General features: G+C 50.9%; 7 protein-coding genes across 7 annotated transcripts; 5 read left to right on the top strand and 2 right to left on the bottom strand.

The window, feature by feature from the left end:
• Window positions 1-119: 119 nt before the first annotated feature.
• Window positions 120-5,292, top strand: P174DRAFT_449529 (putative DEAD/DEAH box DNA helicase (Mer3)). The gene is made up of 11 exons (XM_024828855.1): window positions 120-482; window positions 551-676; window positions 724-1,735; window positions 1,846-1,964; window positions 2,014-2,702; window positions 2,760-3,335; window positions 3,386-3,540; window positions 3,592-3,689; window positions 3,746-3,970; window positions 4,022-4,199; window positions 4,252-5,292. The coding sequence occupies exons 1-11, from the start codon at window positions 221-223 to the stop codon at window positions 5,162-5,164; spliced, it is 4,353 nt and encodes a 1,450-aa protein (XP_024683607.1). The 5' UTR covers window positions 120-220; the 3' UTR covers window positions 5,165-5,292.
• Window positions 5,293-6,021: 729 nt separating this feature from the next.
• Window positions 6,022-8,340, top strand: P174DRAFT_386148 (uncharacterized protein). The gene is made up of 4 exons (XM_024823290.1): window positions 6,022-6,057; window positions 6,119-6,166; window positions 6,227-6,848; window positions 6,905-8,340. The coding sequence occupies exons 1-4, from the start codon at window positions 6,034-6,036 to the stop codon at window positions 8,017-8,019; spliced, it is 1,809 nt and encodes a 602-aa protein (XP_024683606.1). The 5' UTR covers window positions 6,022-6,033; the 3' UTR covers window positions 8,020-8,340.
• Window positions 8,341-8,453: 113 nt separating this feature from the next.
• On the top strand, window positions 8,454-9,394 carry P174DRAFT_449527 (Mg-dependent acid phosphatase). The gene is made up of 2 exons (XM_024828854.1): window positions 8,454-8,725; window positions 8,794-9,394. The coding sequence occupies exons 1-2, from the start codon at window positions 8,532-8,534 to the stop codon at window positions 9,251-9,253; spliced, it is 654 nt and encodes a 217-aa protein (XP_024683605.1). The 5' UTR covers window positions 8,454-8,531; the 3' UTR covers window positions 9,254-9,394.
• A 247-nt stretch (window positions 9,395-9,641) lies between these two features.
• P174DRAFT_449526 (transferase hexapeptide domain protein) lies at window positions 9,642-10,620 on the top strand (the record flags this gene model as incomplete). The annotated part of the gene is made up of 2 exons (XM_024828853.1): window positions 9,642-9,786; window positions 9,839-10,620. 2 exons carry the CDS (start codon window positions 9,642-9,644, stop codon window positions 10,375-10,377), a joined length of 684 nt encoding a protein of 227 aa, XP_024683604.1. The 3' UTR covers window positions 10,378-10,620.
• Window positions 10,621-17,333: 6,713 nt separating this feature from the next.
• On the top strand, window positions 17,334-18,675 carry P174DRAFT_439676 (transcription factor TFIIE subunit TFA2). Its single transcript, XM_024826868.1, has one exon. The coding sequence runs from the start codon at window positions 17,542-17,544 to the stop codon at window positions 18,412-18,414; it is 873 nt and encodes a 290-aa protein (XP_024683603.1). The 5' UTR covers window positions 17,334-17,541; the 3' UTR covers window positions 18,415-18,675.
• Window positions 18,676-18,879: 204 nt separating this feature from the next.
• Window positions 18,880-19,698, bottom strand: P174DRAFT_439675 (3,4-dihydroxy-2-butanone-4-phosphate synthase RIB3). The gene is made up of 2 exons (XM_024826867.1): window positions 19,597-19,698; window positions 18,880-19,509 (listed from the first exon to the last, which is right to left on the bottom strand). The coding sequence occupies exons 1-2, from the start codon at window positions 19,620-19,622 to the stop codon at window positions 18,993-18,995; spliced, it is 543 nt and encodes a 180-aa protein (XP_024683602.1). The 5' UTR covers window positions 19,623-19,698; the 3' UTR covers window positions 18,880-18,992.
• Window positions 19,626-19,875, bottom strand: P174DRAFT_439674 (uncharacterized protein). The gene has a single exon (XM_024826866.1). It carries the CDS (start codon window positions 19,862-19,864, stop codon window positions 19,697-19,699), a length of 168 nt encoding a protein of 55 aa, XP_024683601.1. The 5' UTR covers window positions 19,865-19,875; the 3' UTR covers window positions 19,626-19,696.
• Window positions 19,876-20,154: the final 279 nt, after the last annotated feature.

The raw sequence follows: 20,154 nt of genomic DNA, 5'->3' as shown, positions 1-20,154 counted from the left end.
GCTTCTCGTCCCAAGGATATTTAACAGCACTTGATTCAATGATTGTCTTGTTAACTCTGCATCGAGTTCACCCACGTGCTCTTCTCGCCTGGGGCATCTATACCCACCCGCCTGGCCCCCTCATTTCGGGGCTTGCTGCTGTTCCACTGAGTCTCTTGCACTCATCTTCTCCGTTTAAAGCTTCTTAAAGCTGGACACTGTCTGTCCCTTGTCGATCATCATGGGGCGCAAGTCTCACCAGCCCTTCTCAATAACACGACATAGTGCTTCCAACCAAAGGCCGATGGGTGCAAGGCGGCCCCAACCTGGATTGTCTACATCAAAAGCAATTATCGATCAAAGACTTATCGAAGGCGCTCAGATCTCCCAACCTTGGAACAGACCTCGAGGTCATGAATCTGAGAATGTCGACCCCTGTAGCCAGCTTGTTGGTCCGGATTTGCAGTCCTTCCGTAGCGATGATCATCAACTGGACGCCTTTGGTGAGTAATTTTGACTGCGACGAGTTGATACATTGGTGTCGTGGATTGAGCTGACTGAAAGATTCCAGACCTCGAACTGCTTGCTCAGTCGGATGAAAGCAACCGAAATCCATTGAGGCAGCCGGTTAACATGAACTATCCATCGGTGCAACAGAGAAATTATGGTGAGAAGCACGTATCTCGATTTTTCCAGAGTACGCTCATGCCTCGCCTACCCTGTATAAAAAGCTAATGAACGCAGCGAGCTCCCACATAACGCCGCTCCGAAACTTGGATTCTAGCTCATCGGATCTAGGTCTGGGGTCACCTTCTAGTCCGCTCAGTCGATTGCAGCCGGGAAAGACGATTGTAATTCATCGGGAGCGAGAGTATCAAGCGAAGGGGCCTTCGAGACAGTACCACGAAGACCAATTACCGCATGAGGAAGAATCGCCATCGCATGGAAGTTCTACAATATTGATAAGTACAGCGCAATGTCAAAAGAGCCCCTTCGAAAATATCCCCATGTCAGTTAGAGGAATTGTCCTTGTCTCAATACATGAGCTTCCGGATAGCTACCGGTCCATCTTTCATTTCCCGGTGTTCAATGCTGTACAGTCGAAATGTTTCCAGCGAGTCTACAAGACCGACGACAATATTGTGCTGGCAGCTCCTACTGGAAGTGGTAAGACGGTCATCATGGAATTGGCGATCTGTCGCCTGCTCAGCACCTTGAAAGATGAGCGCTTCAAGGTCGTCTATCAGGCACCGACCAAATCTCTGTGCTCCGAGCGGTTTCGGGACTGGAACAGGAAGTTCATGTCCTTGGGACTCCAGTGTGCGGAGCTAACTGGCGATACCGACCATACGCAGCTCAGGAGTGTCCAGAACAGTCAGATCATCGTTACTACACCCGAGAAATGGGACAGCATGACTCGGAAGTGGAAAGATCATGCGGGCCTGATGCAATTGGTCAAGCTCTTCCTGATCGACGAGGTTCACATTCTCAAGGAGGCTCGTGGTGCGACGCTGGAAGCGGTTGTGTCAAGAATGAAGACATTCGGGTCCAATGTTCGCTTCGTCGCTCTGAGTGCTACGGTCCCAAACTCGGGGGATATTGCGAGCTGGCTCGGGAAAGACGCAACGAACCAACATGTACCTGCGCACCGAGAGCACTTTGGGGAGGATTTTCGTCCCGTCAAGCTCCAGAAGTTTGTGTACGGTTATCAGTCGCATAGCAATGATTTTGCCTTCGACAAGTTATGCAGTTCGAAGTAAGCTTGCAAATTTTGTCCTGTCGCGGAGATACTGAAGTCTATAGGCTCCCCGATATTTTAGGTAGCCATTCATGTAGGAAGCCAATCATGATTTTCTGTTGTACCAGGAATTCATGCATCGCTACCGCAAAAGAGCTTGCTCGTCTATGGTCCATGACCAACCCTCCGGCAAGGTTATGGAAAGTATCTGGCAAGCATCTCGAAGCCCACAATGCAGACCTCAGAAGTATGCACTGATCTCCAATTCGTAGATATAGAGCTAACTGGAGGCACAGCCACGCTTATGGCAGGAGTTGCATTTCATCATGCCGGTCTTGACCCTGCTGATCGCCACACCGTTGAGTCTGGGTACCTGCAGGCACATATCGCCGTCATTTGCTGTACCTCAACCCTGGCAGTGGGAGTCAATCTCCCATGCCACCTTGTTATTATCAAAGGTACAGTAGGTTGGCAGGATGGCGGCTGCAAGGAATACTCCGATCTCGAGATGATGCAGATGCTCGGTCGAGCTGGTCGACCTCAATTCGACGATAGCGCTATTGCAGTGATCATGACGAGAAAGGAACGAGTTCAACATTATGAGAAACTTGTATCCGGGTCTGAGACCCTCGAGAGTTGTTTGCATCTCAACCTGATCGATCACTTGAACGCTGAGATTGGACTAGGGGCTGTCACTGATGTCGATTCCGCGGTCAGATGGCTTGCGGGTACCTTCCTGTTTGTCAGGCTGAGAAGAAATCCAAAGCATTATCACCTCAAAGAAGGGGCCACAAAGGATGATGAAGACGAAATGCTTAGGCAGATCTGCGAGAAAGATATCAAACTTTTGCAAGAGACTGGACTAATTGCTTCTGACCGTCTCAAGTCCACGCCCTTCGGAGATGCCATGGCTCGGTACTATGTACGGTTCGATACCATGAAGACTTTACTCGCGCTGAAACCTCACGCAACTATATCTCAAGTGGTAGGTCAGCCCGTCCCTCTGTTTGAAGATAGGAAACACTCTGACGGTTTTATTCAGCTTGCTGCAATTGCGGAAGCAGAAGAATTCCGCGAGATACGGCTCAAGGCAGGCGAGAAGTCGCTGTATAAAGAACTGAACCGTGTCAATGGTATAAGGTTCCCGGTGAAAGTTGACATAGCGCTCCCAGCTCATAAGATCCTGTTGCTCATCCAGTCAGAGCTCGGTGGGGTCGAGTATCCGGACGGCGAGCAATATCAGAAACACAAGTTTGCTTTTCAACAGGACAAGAATTTCGTGTTCTCTCATATTAATAGACTCATTCGATGCTTGATAGATTGCCAAATCTCCCTTGAAGACTCAATCGCCGCCAGAAATGCCCTCGAGCTCGCAAGAAGCTTTGGGGCCAAGGTTTGGGATAACTGTCCTCTGCAGATGAAGCAAATCGACCAAGTCGGTATCGTGGCAGTGAGAAAACTTGCGGCAGCTGGGATTACCAGTATTGATGCCCTGGAAGCTATAGAGCCCCATCGCATTGATATGATCATGAGTAGGAATCCGCCGTTCGGGATGAAACTACTTGCCCGTGTTGCCGAATTTCCTAAACTTAGAGTGAATGTCAAGTTGGTAGGAAAGGTACGTTGCTCTGATCCCTTGTCGAGATGGTCCCATTGATGGCTTATTAGGAAATCAAACCCGGAAAACCTGTAAGAATACGATTCAAGGCCGAGATTGCGTTCATGAATGAGAAAACTCCGACGTTCTTCCAACGGCGACCTGTATATGTCTGCTTCTTAGCAGAGACCTCCGACGGCCATCTGATAGATTTCCGGCGTATCAGGTATGACTGGTCGGCCCTCACAATCACTCTGCCGAGCTGACGACCTTATAGTGCAAATAAACTTCGGCAGAGTCAGGAAATACCCCTAGATGCAGAACTGAAGAGCCCAGGGCTGCATATAACGTGCTATGCGATGTGTGACGAGATCGGTATGACAGACCTCTAGCTTTAACCGTGCCTCTTGCCGTTTCACTGAACTCCATAGCCGGTACTCTGATGTCTGCGGAGCTGAAACCTGAGCTGCCAAATGTCTTTTTCCCATCTCGCCCAAGGGAAAGCCAAGCAGTGGAGTCAATGCAGGGGCCTAGGATGAGTGTCCCAAGTCGGGATGCTGACGACACTCCAATCAACGCAAATGATCGCAGAGCGGATGATAGTATCGAGAATGATGATAATGATGATTGGCTTTTTGATGACTTGATGGAGACAGGTATGCCCCCGCCCAGCCTGTCGTAGACACAGACTAAAGGATATCGAGCAGACGAGGCAAGCAGCTGGGCTGCCGTCAACCAGTCAACCGGCACACCCCGCAGTCGGATTGAGGAGAAAGGCTCGAAAGAATGCAACTCTGTGAATCCAACTACTGAAAATGAAAAAGAGCCGTCTCGACTAGTCAACGGCAGATATGCGTGTAACCACAGGTGCAGGGACAAGACAACGTAGGTACCAGCCGATTGTAATGCATACCAAACGGAGCTGAACCATGGATAGATGCAAGCATCTCTGCTGCCGAGAAGGCCTCGAGAAGCCTCACAAAGCCGCCCGGAAGCAGTCTGCTAACGGCAATCCGCAGAAGAGTGGACTTAACCAGCTGACACTCTCAGCCAGCATTCCTAGAACAAAGGCTGGAAGGACCTCGACGATTGAGGCTCGGGATAAGGGAAGTGGCAAGACACGGACAAAGGATGTGGAATCCACGAGCATTGACTTAGACATCACTGATAGTGGAGCCTTCGTCAATCTCGCCTCCACGAGTCATGTCTCCAAACCTCAGTATTTCTCAAGTGACTATGGTGATGATAGCTTTGACGACTTGCCCTCGCCATCAAAGCTGCTGGTCGGTTGTAGTACGGGCATAACGACTCAAGTAAACGAGAAGACCGAAACCTTTGCCAGCAAATGCGATGATATAACCGAGGCGGATGATACCTGGACTGACGTCGACGATTTGTTCACGTATCCAGTTCAACCTTCATCCATCGACTCGCCAGAACAAGTCAAAATCTACACTGCCACATCAGCCACGGGGAAGCAGGATCAGACATTAGTGCCACCAGATAATTCCGCTTTTGAACGAAATGCAGTGTCCAATGGGAACGATATTCCAAGGACTTCTGGGACCAACGTCGACAAAGCACTCGACCCATCTCGAGTCTCAGATGAGCACAGCGGACGAAAGAGGAACCTCTCATGGCAATGTGAAGGAGTCCTCTCTGACGAAAGAATGGCGAAGAGAACGAAGCACGACGAGCCTTATCAGATTCCTCGCGGGCAAGTTGCAACCGCTATAAAGACAAGCCGCAGCGTTCAGGGACCCGCGAACCTACCAGAGGTGCCAAAGGACTGGGATGACATCGACCCTGCTTTGCTGGATGAATTCAAAGACATTGTCAATTTTTTCTAGACGGTAATACAAAGGAGCTGGCGAATGCCGCACAAGGGTGGGAGGAAAGATATATGGAATATGAGACTGGTGAGATTTGATTTGTGTTGTTTGTCGAAGTTCAAGGGTAAGTTACGAGAATGGACTCGCATATCTGTATACCATACATATATGAGACTGTAGCAGATCCATCATGTCTTTATTAGATATTTTAACAAAGGATTCAAAGGGGCTTCGTTCTATCTACTATTATCCTGCTTCAGGCCTTTCACTGCCTACGATCCTTGTAGAGAAGCCCAGCGAAAGCAACAGACAGTAGAAAGAAAGCACAACAGTGAATGGTCTCGCTAGAAGGCATGGCAACCTCCGTGAATCTCAACGCCTAGCGCGTCCTGGAGACAGGACATCCCACCAGATGACTCGAGATGTAAACATTCAGAGAGAAAACAACCTACCTATGTCTTTTCTCTCTCTCATTCTCCTTTGTCTGTCATCTCACACAACCACCTTCTCTGAATCCATCAAAGAAGACAAGATAGGTATACAAGCCTCCCATTTCCAAGAGGGGCCCTGTTATCATCTTATGGTGCGTTATTCACATCGCAGTCTCTGATCTCGCGAGTTAACTGCTGCCTCTTACCTCTCTAGACATCTTTCTCGCGAGATTCCCTGAGCGTGTTGGCATTGCACTTCAACCATCTTAATACTCCCTGACCACCAAGGTAAGTGCAGTTCTTCTATACCTATCTGCATGCACATCAATCGCGTCTTGGGCTTCTGGGAGTCCCTCACAGTGCCTAACTGTCGAGCTTCGACACCTTCTTAACTCGAGGACCAAGGCTGATGCTTGCTTCTGAACAGGACAAACGTCGATCTGACGACTGCCCAAGATGGGTAAGTTGAACTACTCAGCTGTAAGTTTGTCCCTTTCCAAGATGACCTTCGCTATGATGCGGACTAACGCCGCACCGACAGAGGAAAATCACGGGCCTTAAGGCCGGACAGGTTGTGTCCAAGGATTTGGTGAGACCCTCCCGTAACCTGGATATCCAGAGGCACATACTGACACTTGCCGCCTCGCAGAAAAAGAGAATCACACCAGGTGTTGGCGCGAAAGCTGCGGCAAGAGATCCGAATGTGGAAATCGATGTTTCGGGCAAGGAACTCACTGACGAGGGCTTTGCCGAATTCATTGATGACCTGATCGCTTGCATGAAGTACCGCGACGAGGAGCACCCCGAGGGCTCTGCCAAGGTGATCGAGTTGCATTTACAGGGCAACCAGCTCACGGTGGTGTCGCTTCGGAAGCTATCTGCAGTGATCAAGCTTAGTATTGCCGATCTTCGAGAATTGGACATCTCCCACAACAACCTTGTGGTTTGCACCCCCAAAGAGCAGGAGATATGGTACGACTTTCTTGACTCGTTCAAAAACTGTTTCTTGCTGAAGAAGTTCGATCTTGGAAATAATCCACTTGGACCGAAGGGCATTGAGGTACTCGCGCGTGTTTACATGCAGAGCGACCTGGACTTTCTGGAAGCTGATGCCGATGCCGTCGTTGGGATGAGCGGCGAGGCAGACAACGAAGGTGACGCCATCGCAGACGAGCGGGAGAACCTCAAGATCAACGGCAAGGAAAACGAAGCTACCAAGAAGGCGTCTTCGAAGCAATCGCCCAAGAAGAGCAAGGTTGCACAGCAGAATGGTAAGTCAAGCATTCAGTCGTCTTAAGTAGCTTACACTGATAATATGCTCTTTTAGGTTCTTCTCACGCTACTTGCGCCACGAAGAAGCTGACCTATGCAGAGCTGAAGCGATATGCTTGTACTCGAGGCCTGCGCTCGGTCCCGTTCCTTATCATTTCCAACACCGACTTGACCAGCAGTTGCGCCGTGCACCTGTCAAGCATGTTGAGCATGCACCGCAGTCCCGAGCAGCTCTTGGCTTTTCTACCCAGTGGCAAAGGTCCCATCCTGCCAGAAGCAGCAGAGCAATGCAAGGGCATCATATGGCTCCCGAATGACGGCCTTGGTCCGAATGAATGCAAGCTCCTCGACAAAGCCGAGTTGGTGCGCGAGTACAAGTCTGACTATGACACCGCAAACGACGAGCTTAGTGAGGACGATGACCAGAATGCGGCACAGCGCAAGCTGCAGAAGAAGCTGGACATCGAGCACGCCAGACTCGCCAAGAGAGTGTGTATTGAGGCTTTAAAGAAAGAGGGAGTACACAGCAACGATATCTGGAGAGTCGCGTTGAAGATGATGACTGTCTCCCGCGCTTTGCTTTTAAACGACAAAGATCGCGCCGTCGAAGCTCCCTCTGAGGAGGAGCCCTCAGGCGTAGAGGAGACTGACGAGAGGGTCGAAGAAGAAGAAGAAGAACAAACCGTGGAGCACAGTCCAGAATACGTCTTTGATGAATATGAACTCTTCGAACCTACCGCTGTCGGACCCTTTCATCCCGGTGCTAAGCACTTTGAGGTCAACTTTCCCTCTTTGCAGCAAGTTCAGCAGGCTCAGCAAACCAACGGCCACGACAAAGACGTCCAGTCTCAAGAGACAAAGGAATCCGCGCCGCCGAGCCAGCCAACCCATTCAGGAAAGGGTAAAAGCCATCCTAGTTCGGTCGCTCGCAGCTCTCGTAAGCGAGAATGGCGTTTCGGACTGCCTTTTGCATTCTGGCGTCAGATTATCGCGGATGCTGTCGGCGCTGACGGTATTCTCAGCCATCAGCAGCAAGTCCGCATCATGACTTACGCTGCTGATTGGAATGCTGTGAGCTATGAGCTGACCATCAAAGGAGCAGAAGATCACCAGCAGATTTGGAAGTTCCTTGAGACTGTCAAGTGCGTCACCTACAGCTCTTTGACTTGACGAGCGTGATGTGTCAGGCGCCCTTGAATACCAAGAGAACCGTTCACATCTAAATAAAGCGACGCCTTTCTTTCAAGATATGGAGTCACTTGTCAAATGAAGGAGAAAATCACAGAAAAGACAAAAAAAATCCAACTTCTGGGCTTTATCGGGTTTCATGTTGCAATGATGAATTTCGGGTTTAGCTGGACTTTTCAGGCTTCAGGAAAGCAGGACGAAATAAGTTCTTGTATGTAGAGACTGATGGAATTCACTGAACATCCCGATACACTGATATTTTATCTCTGTAGTCGATATAATTCAAAGATTCATCAATCGTAGGTAGGGACGAGTAGAAGGAGATGGATGGATCCATTGCTATCGGTGGTAGGCACGTGAAGATACTCCTGGTATCTTGATCTCCCCGGACCACGGATCGGACAGCAATTGAGTTACTCGGACCAGAAGCAATAGAAAAGGCGAATTCAACAAATTCTCCCCTGTCTGCATTCTGTGCATCGCATTCGACCAATATGATGAAAAACAGGAGAACAAACACCCAACCGCTAGAAGACGCATCTACGGCGCCCGCGACCTTCAATGATGGTCTTCCTTTACCGAAATTAATCGTCTTCGACCTAGACTATACATTGTGGCCGTTCTGGGTTGATACGCACGTCAGCGCACCCATCAAGCCTCGCGATAACAATTCGCGCTGCGTTGACAAGTATGTACCTGAAACAGCATTGACGTCCATCTCCATATTTTCGTACTAACTCGGAAACCCCGCCACAGATGGAACGAATCATTCGCATTCTACCCAGCCGTCTCTTCAATTGTCTACTCCTGCAAGACTCGCTCGATTCCCCTTGCGATAGCTTCTCGCACGCATGCTCCTGACTTAGCTCGCGATATGCTCAAGGCGCTTCATATTATCCCGACATTCTCGGACAATCCTGCGGCGAAAACGAAGTCTGTTCGTGCCCTGGACTACTTTGACTATGTCCAAATCTTCCCCGCCACTAAAACACAACACTTTGCGAAAATCCAGCAAGCCAGCGGGATCACTTACGAGGATATGCTGTTCTTTGACGATGAGGCACGCAACAGGAACGTCGAAACGGAATTAGGGGTCACCTTCTGCTTGGTTAGAGATGGTATGACCAAGGAGGAGGTGGATCGCGGTGTCTGGGCTTGGAGAAAGAGAAACGGAATCAAGCCAGGGGCACAGAAGCAGGGTCACGAAGACGCTTAGGTAAATAAGACGGTATGAAACATTCTGTATATATATGGCTTTTATGCTGGGGATGGCGTTGGGTTTGGATGCATTGCATGACACCGCTAGAATTTAGCTTCAAGATACCCAGAGGGGACAAGATCGCATACTAGGTCAACCATTTATTTTTGGATCCGCTCGTGTCGAGTCGCCTTTATATAAGTAGAACCTTAGATCATCACCAAATAATTCTACCTGTGATAGCTAGAAGGAGACCCATGGCACAACAGCAATAGGGCGGAGAAGACACGGAGATCTCCCAAACTCCGCAAAACCTTCCCGATATCAACTACCATCACATCAATAACCACAGCAAGGAACCCTCTCTACGAAATTCACACGGCACTCCCTGGACCAGACAGTCCTCATGAACAAATGGACCCAAGAACTAGTCAACCAAGATCCGACACGCACCTCAAACCCCAAACCCACACCAACGCGCCTCCCCATCATCATCAACATCTCCATCCCCAACACCCCGAGCCCCCGTCGCCGCCCACAACACAGCTACAGTCGCCGAATCCGTAACATTCCAAGGCATACACCCAATATCCGTCGGCGCAGGGACAGTCATCCATCCGCGCGCACGCATCTACTCCTACGACGGACCCGTCATCATCGGCGAAGGCTGCATAATCAGCGAAAAGAGCACAATCGGCATCCCGCCGAGCACGCCACCTTCTCTCCCTCCCACGCCGAAAGAAGTGGTTACAACACGGATATCGAACGGAGTGACGATCGGCCCGCTCGTGACCGTCTTCCCAGGCGCTCACATCCACTCCTTCGTTACGGTCGAGTCGCTAGCCATCATCAACCGGCGGGTGTCTCTTGGTGCACATTCAAAAGTCTGTTCGGGCTGTGAGATTGCGGCAAATACGGTCATAAGAGACTGGACTGTGGTTTGGGGCTCGGGGGCTGGGTCCTCTCAGCGGCGGAAACGGGCTACGGGGAAGATGAGCTCGTCTGTTGCAGTTGGGCAGGACGTGTCGGCGCTGGACGCCAAGGTGGTTGAAGATGCGCGGTTGATTATATTACAAAAGGAGAGAGAGGTAGTGGCCAGGCTCATTGGGTCATCTGCATCTGCTGGGGGCAGGAGGAAATGATGCTGCTGGTCCTTTGGCTTGGGCATGGCGTTGACTGTCAATTGCTCGAAGGAGAAAGACATATAGAGCGGCTCATTCTGAACAAAACAGTACATTGGACTTGAGCGAAACTACTGCACATACCATGCTATGAGCGCCAAGGGTGCGTTATGATGATATGATCCTGTCTTTATGTTTGTTATATACCCCAGATCATACACATAAGTTGCACATCCACTCTACAGACAATAGTTAATGAGGGGCTAAAGAATTGTGTGATGGAAATATTCTTTGATTACCGTACAGACCCAAAATTAGGCATCATAGACAAAGGAAATGGCTTATTTTCGACTGCCTCATGCCTTGCTGACCCAGAATATAGGCATTGGAATATTCATAAATGCTGTAAACCACAAAATGAGATCCGCGAGTAAAGGTACATGCACGTGAAAAGGAAACAAGAAACACCCGAGTCTATGTCGATAGATGGCTCAAGAGCCCCTGGTATGGCCACCTCCTCTCATTCTCTTCCCTCCACTGGCCCCGGCCTCGTTTCCAGTCTCACCGCCGTCCTCTCTTGCCCGCTTGCTCCCTTGAGGAACGAACTGGCGAGCTTGAACATTGAGTCCGCCGCGCCCTCCTCCAGGACTGGACGGATTTTGCCCTTGAGGCGCATTGCCGGCCGGGACATTCTGATGACCACCTCGGCCAGCTCCTCCACGACCGCCACGGCCACGATGGAGACCAGTGCCACGCTGACTTTGCTGGGCTTGAGCCTGCGGTTGCTGTTGATCAGTAGGCTGTGGGCCGAATGGATTCTGTTGATGAGAGCCGCCACGAGCGCCACCTCGACCACCTCTAGCGACTGGGAGCCCTGACTGGAGCGCCTTCAGAACACCCCCAGCAGGAGGCTTATTAGGTAGCGATGAGGGTTGCTGCTTATTCTGAGATTGGGCGACTGCGTTTGCGGGTTGATTTGGTGCCGGCTTTTGCGCAGGACTGGCTTCTTGTTGCGGCTGCTGTACTTGTGCATCGGCTTGAGGCTGAGCTTCAGAGGGCACTGAGCCGGTGGGAGCAGCGGTCTTTTGCTGAGCAGGAGTGGGAGCGGGAGCGTGAGCAGCAGCTTGTTGGTCTTGGTTTTCGGCTGTTGCAGTAGGTGCCGCGACTGCAGGTGGTGGCACTGTAGCGGCTTGCGCTGGAGCGGGAGCAGCAGTCGGTGCGGCCGGTGCAGATGGTGCAGCGGCTGCTGGCTTAGCTCCTTGTGCCTGAACAGGCGGAGCCTTCGTGGTTTTGGCCACTTCCCATACCTCAGCGACGGGCTTTTGAGGAGTTTCCGCAGCCGCCTTCGCAATGACATCAAGTTTGGCCTGTGCAGTTCTCAACCGAGTATCAAGCATGCTGATACGGACAAGGGTCTTCTTGTCAGATAACTCAACAGCAGATTTGACTTTTTCATCCGTACTCTCCTCATATGCCTTTTTGAGGGCTTCCTTCTCTTCATTAAGCTTCTTCTCCAACTCTGCACATTCTTGCTTAAGCTTTTCTGTTTCTTTCGCGACCTTTGCCCGAATATTGTTGCGGACAATCGTTTGGATAGTTTCGTTCTTCGCAACCAATGCTCTCGCCTGGACATCGGTGAGCTCTGGTAGGTCACCCTCCTGCTGTGAAGGGGTTGCGGGAGTCTGTTCGGGTTTTGAGATAGGCGTTCCAGGCTCTTGCGGTGCAACCTGCTGATTGGCCGACAATCTTTCAACTTCTTGCCGATGAGCCGCTCTCACTTCCGCCATCTTCTTATTGTACATCTCCTTGAGCTTCTCTACTCTTTCATTGGCCTTGGTCTCGTACTCAGCATCCTTGGCAGCCAAGGCAGCATCCTTCTCAGTAAGAGCCGCCTCGAGACGCTGTACCTTCTCCTCTAGCGCCTTCACCCTCTCGTCATCACTTGGCATAGAAGTTTGTGTTGGGAACTGAGACGCAGGCGTCGAGTTGACGCCAGGCGTCTGCTCAACAGTGGGTGCAGTGGGTGCAGCAGGTGCAGGTGCAGCTGGTGCGGATGGACTTTCAGCCATCTTGGTCTTGAGCTCACTCAGTTCGTTCTTGGTTGTGTTCAGCTCCTCCTGGATGACCTCCTTCTCCTGCATCACGGCATTCAGTTCGAGTTGCTTAGCGTTGATGCGGCCAGTGAGTTCCTTAGATCTGGCTTTGAACTGTTCTGTAAGCTTTGTGCGCAGTTCTTGCGTCCTATCCTCAGCATGCTTGAGCTGCTCTGGGAAAGTCGCAGCTTGTGCTTGTAACGTGTCGCGAGCTGAAATAGCCTCGTCTCGTTCCTTCTCCAATGAGGCGAGCTTCTCCTTTAGTCCTTCCATCTCGGCCGGGTCAACGCGGTCGTATTTCTGCAGGATGTTCTGTGTACGTTGTTGCCAGCGGTCCCGGTCAGCCTGTAGAAGCTTCATTTCTCCATCCTTCGTCTCCACGACGTTTTCCAGCTCCCTGATACGAGTCTCCAAAGGCTCAATCTGCTGCAAAAGTTCATCAACACGCGTAGATTTCTCTGCGAGAGCAGTTTCAGCCTGCTTGACTTGGTTGCGCAGCGTAACGCTGCTCTCACGGAAAAGATTGAGTTCGTTCAATGTTTCCATGAGTTTATTATGGCTCAAAGCAGTGTGCTCACTATCCGCGGCTGCACGGCGTTGCTGCTCCAGCTTGAGACGAGCCTCATCCAGCTGAGACTGCGTGTAATCGAGCTGCTGGCGGAGACGCTTGGCCTCCTGTGTGGAGAGGTGGTATTGCACATCAACAATCTCCTTCTCCCGTCGCAAGAATTTGATGACCTCCTGAAGACCCTCCAGATTTGGTGCTGTTGTTCCTTCGTCCTGATCGCTTTCCGGAATGTTGGCGCGATCCTTCTGCAGCGCGGCGATCTGACTTGAGATACCTTCAAGCTGAGTATGCAGCAAGTTGTTTTGATGCAGAACTTCTTCACGACGTTTCTGTAATTCTGCAAGCTCACTTTCGTATCGTTCTTTGAGCTCACTCCAGCTTTCTTCTTTCTGAGCGAGGTCCTTCTTGTAGGTATCGGCCTGAGTTCGAGATTCGACCAGCTCCAGCTTCAATTGATTGGCCTCTGCACGAACGACTTGTAGGTTCTTCGCCGCCTCGGCATGCTTAAGCAATTCACTTTCGTAATTTTGCTGCGCGCGCTGGGCAATTTCTGCCTGAGCCTTGAGATCGTCCTGGTGGAACTGAGCCGCCGCAATTTGACGTTCGTTTTCTTCCTTCAGTCTTGTAATTTCGGCCTCCAAGGCAGCCTTCTGTTCCTCCAAGCGGCGTCCAGCTTCACCTTGTTCATCCCGAAGTTTAGAAAGCTCGTTGTTTGTCGTAGAAAGTTCCGATGAAATCTCCTCTATCCGTGCTTCAAGATCCTGAATCTTCTTCTCCTTCTCCTCCACAACACGTTCGGTCTCTTCCCTATATTGTTCTTGCGTCTCGGTGACTGACTGCAAGCGCTCCTCGGTCTCCTGGCTAATGGTTTTGTAAACTTCGACCTGCTCCTTAGCGTGCTCTAGTTCGCCCTTAACCAATTCTAAGTCACGCTTCAGTTCGGAAACCTGGATGCCCAATTCCTGTTCGCGGGTCAAACCAGTATCCAGAACGCCTTCTTCTGCCGCCGCAGTTGCCTCGGCCGGGGCAGTTGAGATGCTTGGCCTGGATTGTACGACTTGTAGACGTTCTTCAGCACTCCGTAGCTCAACCGTCAACTCATCCACTCTAGTCTGCAAATGATCCCGAGTCGTCTTGGTGGCAACCAATTCCTCCCGAACCGAGCTCAAACTTGCCACAAGATCATCTATCCGCTTCTGGCTCTGCTCATGCTCATATTCCCTGCGCAGAGCAGCCTTCTTTGATTCTTCAACCTCGGAATTAAGCTTACGTTTCGTAGACTGTAACTCGGACTCCAAGGATTCGACGCTGAGTTGTAAACGACGGCGATTCTCAGCATCAGCGTGCTCACGCTCGTTGAGGATGGTCTGCAGATTGGCATTGAGAGAATCGAGCCTGCTGCGTTCATTCCGTAAAACCTCGTTGTCCTCGATCAACCTCTTCTCTATACTCTTCCAAAGGTCCTTCTCGGCCTTCAGGTTTGCATTCTCACGTTGAAGGCTTTCGACGAGACCCTTCGTCTCAACCAAGTCTTCGGCAGCCTGTTGGGTTCTCAAGTCTTGTCGGTTGGCGTTCTCCAGGAGAGCAGCATAGCGTTTCTGCAGCTCTGCATTTTCATTCTTCAACATGTTGAAATTGCTCTGCAACAGCTCAGCTCGCTGAGTGGCAGCGCCAAGCTGGCTGCTTGAGCGACTGATCTCGCTCAGCAATCCACTATTTTTCCGTGATAATTCATTGACTTGCTGTTTCAAAGCGGCATGGTCGGTGGCGGACTCCTCCCGGAAGCTGTCAAAGTGGGCTTGCACCTTGCGCAATATCTCCGCATAGTCGGGTACATCCCTCCCTTGGTCGTCAACGTTCGGTGGGACCGCGCCAAGAGGAAGCGACTGGGAGAATGCAGAAGCATCCCCAACCGTTTGACGACGTCTTGTCAGCATGCTGCGGAAGGTATCCCGCTCCTTCACGTAGCTCTTGGTCTGAGCAACGAGATTAGCGATTTCATCACGGTACGTTTGCACACGAATTCTCAGCTCCTTCAGCTCCTCCTGCTCCTGTTGGCGAACTGCATCCTTCTCACGAGCTTCTGCTCCCTCCATCTTATCACCGAGCTCCCTCAGCATTCGCCGAAGTGTGACGTTCTGCTCCTGAAGCTCATGCAGATCCTTAAACGTCGTTAGATGACGGCTGATAAATCGGCCGGTTGGGTTGAGTTCCGCCGACGAGTCGTCGATTTCCTTGCGGGCGATCTTCTCGAGTTCATCCCTGTCGTATGTGGTTTCGCCTTCTTTCAAGACAGCAACTTCCATAACCAGAACCTTAATCTGAGCGCTTAAGTCACGAAGTTGTTGACGTAAAATATCCCCTTCGCGAGCCAATCCCTCCACCTGGCCCTGCCACTTCCGTGCCTCCTTGGTTGCATCGTCTCTTTCCTTTCCTGCTGTCTCGAGAATATCAGACATTTCGACAACGGCGTTTTCAAGTCGTGCGTGGTCAGCCCGCAATTCGTCAATCTCGGGTTTGCTGGCTTCGAGCTCCTGAACCATCTCATCGAGGGTCGCTTTGAGTTCCTGGCTGGTCTTTTGTTCTGCGGCAAGCATCGTTCGCATCTTATCATACTCGGTATACATTTGAGTGAGAGTAAGTCCTCCTTTGGAGCGCGAGGTCCTGGGAGAGAATGCGCCACTGGGAGTTCCAGGACGGACAGGCGTACTGGGTCCTGTACCATTCAAGCCACGAGCCGGGCTCATGGATCTTCCGGCAGTGGCACCTTCCGACTGCAATTGAGTAACAGTCAACTCTAGTTCAGCAACACGGCGTTCGGCAGCCTCCTTATCAGCGTGCTCGGTTTCGATCTCAACGCGGAGTCGAGAGATCTCTTCGGCCGCATCGTCTCTTGCTTTTTCTAGAGCGAGCTGACACTCCTGTACACGCTGCTTGGCAGTCTGCGCGGCATTGCCTTGCAATTCAGCCAGACGATTAGCGCTATCAAGTTCGATTCTGAAAGACTCAGCCGCTTGGATAACCTCCTCCTTGAGTTGCTGGATGCTCGAAAGCGACTCCTCGTATCGTTGCTGGACCTCATCCAAACGGCTCTTGAGGGCATTTTCACTGCGCCTTAGTGAGTCGATGGTCGAGTTGGCTTCCTCGTTTTCACGTTGAAGTTCGGCAATTCGGGCGGTCTTTTCCTTGCGGAATTTGAGGTACTCTGCAGACTTCGTCTTCAGCTCCGTCTCGAACCATTCGTTGTTCTTCTTCGTCAAGTCCAGCTCCTGCTGCAAGCTCTGTTCACGGAAGCGAGCGCTGGAGGATGCCGAGTTCGCGGCCTGAAGATTTTGTTCGGCAGTAGCCAGCTCGCGTCTCAATTCAATTGTTTTCTTGTGCTGGGTGGAAAGTTCTTCCGCAAGCTTGTCGTAAGCAGCACTCTTTGACTCAAGAAGTCCTAGGGTATCCCTATTCGATGCTTCGAGCGAGGAAATACGGGATTTCAGAGTGTTGACTTCGGATTCATTGGAAGTAGTCGAGGACTTCAGCGTCGCGATTTCGGATTCTAGGGCCGAACGAGCATTTTCTAGACAAATGTCAGAAGGTGTAGGTCAGAAAAGGACGCGTCAGAGCCAACCTGATTCGTGCAGTTTCTTTCTAGCCTCCTCAACTTCCGCATGGCCTTTTTCCACCGAGCTTTTCAGCACCTTGATCTTTGAGTCGCTGCTGCGAACCGCGTTCTCAAGCTCCACTTCCAAACGAAGCTTGTCGGACTTGAGCTCGTCATATTCATGAGCCTTTTTGGTAATTGCCTCCAGCAACTGGTTGACTAGCTCGACCGTGGGAGCTTGGGTAAGGGTGGTAAGTGTTGACTCCGCGATAGTGTAATGGCTCGCGAGGTAAGGCAATTCGACGGTAGCCGTAGCCATAGTGGCTAAAGAAAGGCTGTTGTATCGAGCCGCTTCCTTTTCAAAGCTGATGACTATGAAATTTGCGCAGCAATCGGTCAATCAGGAAGATGCGCAGAGGTCGCTAGCTCAATCTGATGATGTCGTTGCGCGCGTAACATGTACTACTCCAAGATAAGTGCACACAACGCTCAAATAGGTCTATTATAACATGACGGTGTAGATTCAAAAATGTGGGAAGCGACCGACAGAGGAAAAGTGAAGGTGAGTCCTCTGTCGAGTGATGAATGTCGGTCTTGAAGCACAAATGAGATGCGTTTGCGTTGCAATGCAGCTCCAAACGCGGTTAGCGCGTCTCTCCAATCACGTGATAATTTTGCCTGAGGCTTCAAAATACCAATTATGGCTTTCGAAGACTAACAGTCGCAATCACTTCTTACCCTTCCCCAACACACTGCATCTGTCCTCTGCGTCCTTACCGGGTGACGACTTTTAGATCCAATCAGGGAAGGTACTGATCTAATTATATGCTCGGGAACAGATTAAAATAAGCTCTTTCTGGCTCTTGGAGCCGGACGTCGCCTCATTCTATCAAACTCGAGCATCTCTCACGTCATTACCAGCTATCGCAGCCATGTCGCTCCAGCAGCAGCTCAAGAGTTTCAACGCCAGCGTTACCGACTATGCGAACCGTATGCCCCAACAGAGACGGTTTGTCCACAACGGCTCGACAAGCACTTCTCAGGTACCATCCTCCACCTCAACACCAACACCAGGTAGCGACGCACAGCGGAAGAGGCAGAATGCAGATATCGTGTACTCGCAGCCTGCCAATACCGGCACGGGCAAGGACATCATGACACAGGTGCTCTTTGCAGTTGAGCACTTGAAATCTAAGGGCGTCCCGCTCAGGTATTCCGATATAGTCTCATACCTCTCTCTCCAGCACCGCTCAAGCGACGAAGGCTACCTTCAGGCACTACGGAGAATTCTCACGCAGCACGAAAAAGTCTTGTATGATCCTAGTGGCGCGAACGGGGAGGGTACATTCGCTTTTCGGCCTCCTCACAACATCCGCACCGCGGAGCAACTCCTGCAGAAGCTACAGTCTCGGACTACCGCTGCCGGCATGAGCGTCCGTGAGCTCCGGGAAGGCTGGCCCAACGTTGAAGAAACAATCAACAGGCTGGAGAAAGAAGGAAAATTGTTGGTCACTAGAAACAAGAAGGACGATCATGCGAAGATGGTCTGGGCCAACGATCCCTCGCTGGTGCAGCACTTTGATGATGAATTCCGCCAGATTTGGGCGAAGATCAAAATTCCAGACCAGCAGGCCGTCAAGGAAGAGCTGGAGAAAGCCGGTATCACTCCAACAAACAAGAACAAGGTTGTCAAGGTACGCCCAAAGGTGGAGCAGAAAAAGGTCAAGAAACCTCGTCGCAGTGGAAAGACGACCAACACCCATATGATGGGCGTTCTGAGAGATTATTCCCACCTCAAACGGTAAACATGGCTTCCCACTGAGCATCTTGTCTCTGGCTTCTCTATTGAGCCGACCATTCTTGACCATATTCTTTCCGCTCTCTATTTCCGTTCATGTCTCACGAATGACAGTCCACCTGCATCCATCGGCGTTGTGCGGGGCTTTCCTCAAAATCATTTCATGCTATACATTGCGGACGATCTCAGTTGTGTTATGCTTTGGACTGGCGTTTTACTAGTAAAAGATATCAAGATAGATACCCATACCAATCAAATTTGCTTCTTGTCATATTTCAACTTTTACTGTTTTTGTTTGATCCCATGGGAACCTGCCACGAGTAGTTGCCGACTATACGGAGTTACTTACCACTGATCTGTCGTCATCAAATATACACAGCAGTTTCATGATACTTTGCCTTGTTCTACATGGACTTCATGAGCAAGAATATGTCCAAGTGGTCTAGTATTTATTGGTACACCTTTTCTTTCCTGGCCAAACAGTGCGCAAGACAAGAGCCGTTCACATGTACATGGGAGTGGAAAGAATTCCCAAAACAGAAAAGAATGCAACCAGATAGTAAAACACGCAATCCAATCAAGCGATCAATGCTTCCCATTCGGAACAGGCCCCTCCGTCCTCTCAAGGTACTCCACCAAATCCTCAATCGTGCACACCTTAATACCCCATTTCTTGCCGAACTTCAAGCACCCATCGCGTCTCATCATACCATTATTACCCCGGATCTCCGGGACCCCCTCAACGAGCTCACCATCCTCCACCAACTCAGCAATCACACCGACAGGCGACTTACCCGCTAGACGGCAAAATTCGACCGCCGCCTCAGTGTGTCCCTTTCTCTCGCGCACGCCGCCGCTCTTCGCCTCAAGCGGGATAATGTGGCCCGGCCGTCGGAAGTCCTCGAATTTGGCAGTTGGGGAGGCAAGGGCGCGGCATGTCAGGGCGCGGTCTTGCGCGGAGATCCCCGTCGTGACGGAGGGGTCGCTGGAATCGATGGAGATGGTGTATGCGGTTCCCTTGGGGTCGGCGTTCTCGACGACCATCTGGGGTAGGGAAAGGCGGCGGGCGATTTCAGGGGTAATAGGTGCGCAGATAAGACCACTGTAGTTCCAGAAGCCGAAAAAGTTAGCTGGTATTCAAGAAGCGCTCTGAGCGTTCAGGGTTGAGTGCAGGCGAGGGTGTACCAACCTCGTAAAGCGGACTAGGAACGCCATCTGTGCATCTGTGACTGACTCCGCGGCAATGATAAGGTCACCTTCATTCTCACGATCTTGCGAGTCAAGGACTATTATGAATTCTCCGTTTTCTGTGTTGAGCATTTATCATTAGCATGTTCGGTCCTAATCCTCGGAGCTCGCGCAGGTGGCGCAACAACCTGAGAGGCTGACTCACTAAAAGCCTTGATCGAGTCTTCGATAGAATCGAAATGCTGGCTGGGCTCTGAAGGCGAAGGCATTATGGAGTTATGCAACTGAAGATCGAGGGCGATGATAGGGAAAAAATGTATGAATAATTGTTGCCCCTCGGCAAGTTCACGCGGGGCAACTTTGATGAGATCGAATCTCCGAATCGGCCGTAGAAGGGCTCGGGCTTCAAAAGACAACCGTCTGGGAAGCACCAGGTGATCCTTCAAGTATCGCTTCACTCCGGTGATTTATCGAACGAGCTACCTGCTCAATTGACCTTCAGTTGAGAAACCAGCGTGGTTGTATCAGTGACTCAAATATCGGCACGCGGGGAAGTTCG

The sequence above is a fragment of the Aspergillus novofumigatus genome (assembly GCF_002847465.1).
Source record: "Aspergillus novofumigatus IBT 16806 chromosome Unknown P174scaffold_3, whole genome shotgun sequence".
NCBI classification, from domain to species: Eukaryota; Fungi; Ascomycota; class Eurotiomycetes; order Eurotiales; family Aspergillaceae; genus Aspergillus; species Aspergillus novofumigatus.
This window is presented reverse-complemented; position numbering and strand designations above follow the sequence as displayed.